This window comes from Alnus glutinosa, chromosome 10, assembly GCF_958979055.1.
Source record: "Alnus glutinosa chromosome 10, dhAlnGlut1.1, whole genome shotgun sequence".
Classification (NCBI taxonomy): Eukaryota; Viridiplantae; Streptophyta; class Magnoliopsida; order Fagales; family Betulaceae; genus Alnus; species Alnus glutinosa.
The window spans coordinates 6,597,076-6,606,168 of record NC_084895.1 but is presented as its reverse complement, the minus strand read 5'-3'; the positions used below and the strand labels follow the sequence as shown (position 1 = coordinate 6,606,168).

General features: G+C 33.7%; 3 protein-coding genes across 3 annotated transcripts; 2 read left to right on the top strand and 1 right to left on the bottom strand.

Annotated features, from left to right (window-relative positions):
- Positions 1-262: 262 nt before the first annotated feature.
- Positions 263-2,623, bottom strand: LOC133879428 (rust resistance kinase Lr10-like). Its single transcript, XM_062318004.1, has 3 exons — positions 1,971-2,623; positions 1,484-1,510; positions 263-1,404 (listed from the first exon to the last, which is right to left on the bottom strand). The coding sequence occupies exons 1-3, from the start codon at positions 2,617-2,619 to the stop codon at positions 290-292; spliced, it is 1,791 nt and encodes a 596-aa protein (XP_062173988.1). The 5' UTR covers positions 2,620-2,623; the 3' UTR covers positions 263-289.
- A 207-nt stretch (positions 2,624-2,830) lies between these two features.
- Positions 2,831-3,819, top strand: LOC133878965 (uncharacterized). Its single transcript, XM_062317522.1, has 2 exons — positions 2,831-3,483; positions 3,813-3,819. The coding sequence occupies exons 1-2, from the start codon at positions 2,831-2,833 to the stop codon at positions 3,817-3,819; spliced, it is 660 nt and encodes a 219-aa protein (XP_062173506.1).
- Positions 3,820-4,248: 429 nt separating this feature from the next.
- Positions 4,249-5,948, top strand: LOC133879429 (rust resistance kinase Lr10-like). The gene is made up of 2 exons (XM_062318005.1): positions 4,249-4,512; positions 4,775-5,948. Exons 1-2 carry the CDS (start codon positions 4,497-4,499, stop codon positions 5,887-5,889), a joined length of 1,131 nt encoding a protein of 376 aa, XP_062173989.1. The 5' UTR covers positions 4,249-4,496; the 3' UTR covers positions 5,890-5,948.
- Positions 5,949-9,093: the final 3,145 nt, after the last annotated feature.

The window sequence follows — 9,093 nt, the reverse complement described above, 5'->3', positions numbered from 1 at the left end:
GAGTTTATATTAATGTTTGTTCAAGACATAAAGCTCTCTACTTTCAGAATACCCGGCCATGTCTTCTTCATCTCTTTCATCGAAGCAGAGTGCCCACCATCATTCCACTAAATTTGACTCCTATTTCTACCTAAAGGAGAAATGATGACTTATTTTTCAATGTCTTCCACAGATGATACAAGGAAAAACTTGAAGTTGGAACATTGATTACAAGATTAATAAGTTCTAAGAATATAAGATCATTGCAATAGGCCTATATAGGTGTCACATAAGCCAAGTTTACATACAATTACTCTGATCCTAGAATCACCTCCAACTCATGGTTTACACGTTTTGTGGGAATATTTGCACTAATTTTTATAGGGCCTGTAGCGACAAAGGGATTAGGAGGTATAGTTAATTTATCTTCCTCTCTTTCCAACATTTGAACGACAGTTTTTATGGAAGGACGATCCACATGGTGCCATTGGATGCACCATAGTCCTACAATTGCAAGTTTCTTTGCAATTTTAGAATCTCCACCATCCTCAACAAAGATTCGTATATCTTCTTTTTGTTCCAAAACATTGTAGATCCATTCTGGAAAGTAGACTTGGCTAGTATTCTCAACTGTAACATCAACATTTTTCCTCCCTCCAACTATTTCAAGCAACAATATTCCAAAGCTATAAACATCTGCTTTTGCAGACACATTTCCAAAACTTCTAGAGAACACTTTAGGTGCAATGTAACCTATAGTCCCCCTAGCTGTGGTCATGGAAACTGCACTTTGATCCTTTGAACACAACTTGGCAAGACCAAAATCAGAAATTTTTGGATTGAAGTTTTGATCTAGCAAAACATTGTGAGGTTTGATGTCAAAATGTAGGATTCGTTGGTCACATCCTTGGTGAAGATATTCAATTCCTTTTGCTACGCCAAAAGCAATATCTTGCATTTTATCCCAATTAAGAATAAGGTTCTTGACAGCCGTTGAAGATATAAACTTGTCTAGTGAATCATTTGGTAAGAACTCATAAACTATAGCTCTTCTAAATCCATCAGCACAAAAGCCAACCAAGCGAACCACGTTAACATGATGGATTTTAGCCATTGTTCCTACTTCATTTATGAATTCTTCCCCATTTCCCATTGATGTTTTCAGAATCTTCACTGTAACATAAATTTCATTGGAAAGCTTTCCTTTGAACACTGTCCCATATGCTCCTTCACCTAACTTCTCAGTAAATTGATTTGTAATCCTTTTAACATCGGCATACGAGTATCTCGTGGGTTTGAAATTTCTGTAATCCTCCAAAAACTTTTTGATCTTTGCTTGATGTTCTTTTTCAACTTTATCATAAGTATAGAAACGATAGAGAGCAAAGATAGAGAGCAGTATCAGAAATGGACCTAAGATGACACCTGCATGATAAACATTGATGAATCAATAACTTCCATCTCCACAATAAGAATAATTTCAAATATCTAATATATGACTCACCAGGAATCTCTAACTTAGATACAGCACCTGTCAAAGATTTAACACAATTAGCTTCTCATTAATGCACATTTTAAGAAATAAACAATTGTTCACCTAAAAAATAAACTGACAGAATAAGGTCTTTACATTTGGCTTTTCTTTAAAAATCTAACAAAACTCATAAAAAGACCTATTTAACAAGCTCTGTCTTCTTTACTTCAGTTTTAACTAAAACAAATAAAATTTGCCACTTGAAATATTGCAGTTAAAGTGGTTGGTTTAAAACACATAAAAAACAATATTTAACTAAAGTAGAGAAAGATGTAAATAGAGTTTGATGCTGGGTCCTTTTAAAGGTGGCTCTCCAAATTTGAAAAAATGAACGGATAATCTCTTGCCTTGTTTCCAACAATTAGTTGGAAATCCTCCCGTGGATAAGCAACGTACGTACGTGTAGAAGTTAAGGTTGAAATGAATTGAATGGATAGATAGAATGATCAATACGTACCTTTAGTATGTGTAGAAATGCACCGAGTTCCTGATCCACTGTTATTACTCTTCCCACATGTCTTGCCTTTCACTTCACAGTATTTGCAGTCTGGAATGGACCAACTCAATTCAACAAATTTATCTACATCTACATTTGGAACTGATAAAAGATTATACATCTTTGTACAAGATATGAGGGACGCCCTGATGTAAGTCGCAGGATAAACTTGGTAGGTAGGGCCACTAAGGCAAGGGATCCGAGGGTACTGCATTTCTTCTGATCTTTGGGAACAATTGAATAAGGTATAGTTGGAAAGGTAATAATGTGCTTCAAATTGGAAAGGAGAGGAATTAGACAAATTGAGCCACTGAAGCTGCGGCCTTGGGAAGCAATGAAGTGGATCATATAATTGAATTACTTGAGATTTGTAGTTAATCTCTTTGACAAAGAGCTTCACTGAAACGGGCAGCACCAGCACTGTATCATTTGTGTCAATGCAGGAGAGATTAAACCCAGAATATCCACAGTAGTGTGGCTGACTGTTAAGTCGGAAGGGAAATCGGATGGGTGGGCCATGACCTCCACAACGTGTTTCAGTACACCCATTTTGGGCATCTCCAAGGTCAATGATGAAAGCCACAAACAAGAACAAGTATGAGATTACCATTTCTATGCAAATATCCATCAGCAATAATGAATATCAGCCTCTTAAATAGATACTTCATAAAAGGCCTATTTTTTCAATAAATGACGTAGGTGCTTACGCCTTACATTATTTATTTACTTAATTGTCTATATATAGGCTTTGTTGCGGATTAGTGTGGAATCTCTCTCTCTCTCCCTCTCTCTCTCTCACTAGTTCTTCCATGGCAAGAGGAATGGGGCTGATGGCCCTTATTGTTGTTCTTGTCCTCCTTAATCAAACTTGCAATACCAATACCACGGCTGTGGTTCATTGTCCTCCTTCTTCCTGCGGCTCCATCCTTAACATAAGCTATCCGTTTCAATTAATGAGCGATTCAAAAAACTGTGGCGACCAAAAATATAATCTTTCATGTGAGAATAACCAAACACTAGTGTTACACTTATATCGTGCAAGATACTACGTACAACAAATCAATTACAACAACAACACAATCAGAGTTGTAGACCCAGGTATTGGACTCAACGCTAATGAGTACTACTCCTTCATCCCTCATTATTCTCTGGACCAAACTAATTTCAGTTCAAGGGATCCATATCGAATAACATTTTTGGTTGGTATGATTTTCGTGAAATGTGAAAAGTCAGTGAATTCCCGGTATCATCTAAACATTTCTGCTTGCATTGAGGATGGAGTATATCCCAATTCCAAGAGGTATACATATGCTCTATTCGGGTTTGAGCGTGCTGCAGTGGAGTTGGGGGACTTGTGTGAAGTAGAGCAAATATCTTTCATATCCCAGTCAGATCGTTATTATTATGATGACTTGAGAAATATTTCCTGTACAGACTTCCACAATGAATTGCTACAGGGTTTTGAGCTTTCCTGGTACCGATTTGGTGCGTATATAAAAGAATTAATGCATGCGAAAAAAAAAATACACATAACACTTGCAATTTCTAATTAAATTTCTTACATGCATGTTTGAATTTTAATTACCATTAAATTTCTGTTTCTTTCTTTTCTCATCGCTAACCATTCATATATGCTTCTAAACGCTGATGTACGTTTTCCTTTTCTTTGGCAAACAAGGAATCCTTGAGAAGATATACGATTGTAAGTTTTCGATCTCGCAAACTTGTTTGAAGGATCTTATACTCAAATCACCTTTTTTATTAATTGATAAATTAATTTATTTATTTATTTTCATGTTGTAGTTATTGACCCAATACTATATCGAGTGTTCACCTTCGGTAAGAACCGCGCGTTATCTTTTTTATTTTGATTATCTTCTTCTTCTTCTTCTCTTCTTCCTCTGTTTTTATAAACAGATCATTCCTTGCAATGTGATGTTTACATAAAAAAAAAAAAAAATTAAAAAATTAAAAAAAAAAAAAAAAAAAAAAAAAAAAAAAAACCCGACAAATACTATTATTTTCGACTTTAAAAGAATGCTGAGCTAGTTTTAATTCCATGTTTCCAAACAGTACTGATGCATGTTATTCTCTTGTTTGTCAAAACAGTATTAAATCGACTACCAGCACCTCTACGACAACTACTAAATGACCTATATTCTCAACTAACAGACCGAATACTACGAGTATATGAGCTATCTGGCAACAAAGGTGAGGCTTCAATTAATCTAAAAAATTTATTTGCAGGATAAATTCCCTATGGGCAATTTGGTAAATTTAGTATAGAATGAAACAATAACCACATGGATCGAAATGGAATATTGACTGTCCTCGATGATACGATGAAGCAACAGGTTTAATTATATTTCTTCTTAAGCATGGGCGCCATAGGTGACATTTGTTTATGCAATTTTATTAATTAATTAATTATTAATTTGTTTTTTTTTCATATTTCTTCCAGCTCTTCCAATTTTTTTACTGACGGACATGACAATTGACTGTGGTAAGAATCTTTCTCTCCTTTGATCTTCGTTAATTAGTTATTTTCTTTTTCCTTTTTAGCAGATCATTCTATAAACTATTAAGCATGAATTAATTTATATGTGGCCAAAATGAAAATTTGAATTATTACCTGAAAAAGATAACAAGTATTGTAATTAATTACTAGGTTCTATATATACTAAATTAAATAAATATATAATTACAGCAATGCAACAACATGATGGCTTACAATCCATGCTTTGGTGATGTTCTTCCATATACAGGACTATTCCAGGCAGCAAAAATGATATTGGGGACTCCATTTGTAATTGCATTCTTGATATATAAATGGCGTAGGAGGCATTTATCCATGTATGATGTTGTCGAAAAATTTCTACAAAGTCACAATAACCTCATGCCAATAAGGTACTCTTATTCCGAAATTAAGAAGATTACCAAAAGTTTCAAGGAGAAATTGGGTGAAGGAGGTTATGGCACTGTATTTAAAGGAACACTTCGAAGTGGTCGACTTGTGGCTATAAAGATGTTAGGTAAGTCCAAAGCTAACGGACAAGATTTTATAAGCGAAGTTGCAACCATTGGAAGGATTCACCATGTAAATATAGTGCAACTCATTGGTTTTTGCGTTGAAGGATCGAAACGGGCTCTTGTATATGAGTTCATGCCTAATGGTTCCCTAAATAAATACATATTTTTGTCAGAAGTACACACGCTCCTAAGCTATGATCAAATGTTTGATATAGCTCTAGGAGTGGCTCGTGGGATTGAATATTTACATCAAGGATGTGACATGCAAATTTTACATTTTGATATCAAGCCTCACAACATTCTTCTTGATGAAAATTTTACTCCCAAGGTTTCTGACTTTGGATTAGCAAAATTATATCCAACAAATGACAGCATTGTTTCTTTGACTGCTGCAAGAGGGACATTAGGATACATGGCTCCTGAGTTGTTCTACAAAAATATTGGAGGCGTCTCATACAAAGCTGATGTTTATAGTTTTGGAATGTTATTGATGGAAATGGCCGGTAGAAGAAAGAACGTAAATGCATTTGCAGAACACTCAAGCCAAATATACTTCCCTACTTGGGTTTATGACCAATTGCAAAATAGAAACGACGTAGAAATATTGGAAGATGCCACAGACGAGGAAAGGAAAATAGGGAAAAAGATGATCATTGTTGCATTATGGTGTATACAGATGAAGCCTAATGATCGCCCTTCAATGAACAAAGTTGTTCAAATGCTTGAAGGAGAAGTTGAATGTTTACAAATGCCTTCCAAGCCTTTCCTCTCATCACTGGACGAAACCATAATAGGTGGTGGAGAGAATTCGAACCAATCAAATGAATCAAGTCAATCATCTCAATTTTAAATGCAAATTAATTTATGTATGAGTCTTTTGATTTATTATATCCCTGTTCAAGAAGAAAATTAGTTTTCTCATATATGTTTGATAGCGCAAAAATGCTTAATATTTATGTGTAACAAATAAGAGTTTTTTTTTATTATTATTATTTTATTTTTTAAATGTTCAATTCCATTTTCCCATACTTGACCAATGAATTTGAGTTTGAAATTTGAGAAGATTTGTTGCTATTGTTGACATTCATGAACTTCTATTTTTGAATGAGGAAGCCAACAAACAATTTGAGCAACTATTTCTTTGCAAGGGTTGGAGGCATAGAATGTTAAAACAGTGTTAAATATGAAAGGTAGCGATTAGTAATTGAAGACATCAAAAAAGCTTTTTCTTCAATAACTTGCACTACTTTTTTTCCAAATGACATCAAAAGGGCCATCGATCCATATGTTCTTCACCAAAAAGCATCGAGAGCTATAGCCTATAAGTTTCTATTACTTACTAATGGAAATTACAATTTCAAGTTAATTAAAAAAACTTTAATTTATGGAAAAAGTCCACAGACCCCATTCAAACTACCACCCAACCAATTGACAATATTCCCCATAAACTTTAGATTGCAACAATATGTAACGTCAATCAATATATAATAAGTGTGAAGAATATCATTAGTTTTCGTTCTTGCTCTTGCTCTTTTTCTTTTTCTAGATAAGCAATAGTTGACGACCTTAAAACCGAAAAGGCACAAAAAAAAAAAAAAAAAAAAGAAGAAGAAGAAGGCAAAAAAGAAAATACTCGTAGCTTGCGAGATATCATTTTCTTAATAGCCCACAATTGAGATTCGGCTTGGGCCTAGCGTTGGGTTGGTAATTGTGAATGCTGAAATTCAAGCTGAATTTGAGAACTTACTAGCCTACTAGATTTGGCATTTGGGTTGGCTTTGGACCGTAGAAGATAGGAATCCACTCTTTACTTAGAATACGTTTGGGATTGTGATTTTGTAGGGAAAAAAAAAAAAAGAGAAAAAGAAAAAAATGTGTGATTAATTAAACTAAACCTTAGAAGATGTATCATTTGGGAGTATTTTAAAATATTGCGATTTGAAAATATAGAAAAATCTGCTTTTTCAAATCGCAAGTAATGAGGTGTGTTTTTAAAAAACACACAATTTTAAAGGATAAATTATAATTTTAAAGGCCAAACTGTGATTTTACAAAACGTTTAATTGCTTACGGTTTTAAAAATCGCATTTTAAAAACGCATATTTTAAAATTGCTATTTTGAAATTGCAAACCTATACAAACCCTTAACACTTTTTTTTAGGGGAAACTTTGCTTAACCCCCTAAACTTCCATCACATTTTCAATTACTTTCCTAAACTTTGAAAACTCTCAATTTAGTGTAAATCAATCTTTTGATTTTTTTTTCAACTTTACCCATCCGTTAAATCTTGTCAAAATTTCCAAAATACTTATTTTTTTTTAAAAAAAAAAATAATAAAAAATTGAAGTTCAAGCGTGGGTAATTTTAACGGAAACTTTACTTACAACTTCTAATTTCTTATCACTTTTGCAATCATACTCATAAACTTTAAAAAGTGTCCATTTAGTGTATCGATCAATTTTTCAATTTCACCCATCCGTTAGAATTTTTCGTTAAATCCTAATGGAGGGGTGTCAAAATTCCTAAAATACCCCTATTTTTTTAGGAAAAAAAAAAGAAATAAATAAATTGCAAGAATTTATGTGTTGATCTAGATTTAACGGAATATATATATATATATATATTCCCTCATTATTTACTAGGCTTCATGAATTTCGGTTCAGGGGATCCATATCAAACATCTGTTCCAGGAATGATTACATATCCTCTATTAGACCTTATGTATTTCGAGAAATGTGAAAAGCAAGTAAATTCCCGGTATCATCTAAGCATTTTTGCTTGCATTGAGAATGGAGTGTATTCTAATTCCAAGAGATATACATATGCTCTTGTATATCGTTCCGCACTGGAGTTGGGGGACTTGTGCCAAGTAGAGCAAATATCTCTCACATATCGTTATTATGATGATGAATTAAGAAATATTTCATGTATAGCTAGACTTCCACTATGAGTTGCTACGGGGTTTTGAGCTTTCTTGTGGAAGCTGCAGATCTAGAGGTTATTGCTCCGTCAATGAGGCGAACAATGTTACATGCTATTCAAATGGTGCGTAAAAGAAAGCATTGGAGAAAAAAGACAACACGTACACTTGCAATTTCTAATTAAATTTCTTACATGTTTATCACTAAATTTCTGTTTCGTTCTTTTCTTATCGCTTTTAAACACTAACGTTATTCTTTTCTTTGGCAAACAATATCCCCATAAACTTTAAATCTCAACAATATGCAGCGTCAATCAATATATAATAAGTGTGAAGAATAATATTAGTTTTCATTCTTGCTCTTTTTCTTTTTGTAGATAAGCAAATAGTTTTGACGACCTTAAAATCAAAAGGGGCCAAAAAAAACAAAAGGCAATAGCAAATACCCGTAGCTTGCGAGATATCATTTTCTTAATAGCCCACGATTGAGATTCAACTTGGGCCTAGCGTTGGGTTGGTAATTGTGGATGATGAAATTCAAGCTGAATCGAATAACTCACTAACTTATTAGATTTGGCGTTTGGGTTGGCTGTAGGAGATAGGAATCCACTCTTTTGAAAAAGTTATGGACTCGAACGATTTTTTTCCCCCCTACAGGGTATGTATAAGATGTTCAAAAGAGTTCCAAATTTTTTATGCAAAAGCAAAGATTTTGTCATAGTTTGAATACAGAAAAATCTTTTGTAACATGAAATTTGTAGCATATCAGGTTATTGTGAAATTATTAACATTCAAATTTTCAAATTTCCGAACAGAACTTGCTGAAATAGTCTCAAACCTTCTTATCCTCATCCAATTGAGCATGCACATATTATTATTCCAGTGTCCACTACATGAAGCTACATTTCTCTCATGCATTCCATCAAGCATTTTTCAAGCATTTATGATTTTCATACACTTTGCAAATTTGTCAACAATGGAGTTCCAACAAATGCATTTATGAAATGAAGCCAAGACAATGACATTGGCATCAGTGTGTATCTTCTTTCAGTCTACTATTACAGTAGGACGTAAATTTTATGCTTAAAAATACATCAGAAAAGAATCTTATAAGTATAAAAGAGACTAGTCCT

Coding starts and splice junctions, on each gene's coding strand:
- LOC133879428 (XM_062318004.1), bottom strand. CDS start 2,619: ATGGTAATCTCATACTTGTTCTTGTTTGTGGCTTTCATCATTGACCTT. Junction 1,511..1,970: donor CATTTCTACACATACTAAAG/GTACGTATTGAT, acceptor AATCTTTGACAG/GTGCTGTATCTAAGTTAGAG. Junction 1,405..1,483: donor ATCTAAGTTAGAGATTCCTG/GTGAGTCATATA, acceptor TTTATCATGCAG/GTGTCATCTTAGGTCCATTT.
- LOC133878965 (XM_062317522.1), top strand. CDS start 2,831: ATGGGGCTGATGGCCCTTATTGTTGTTCTTGTCCTCCTTAATCAAACT.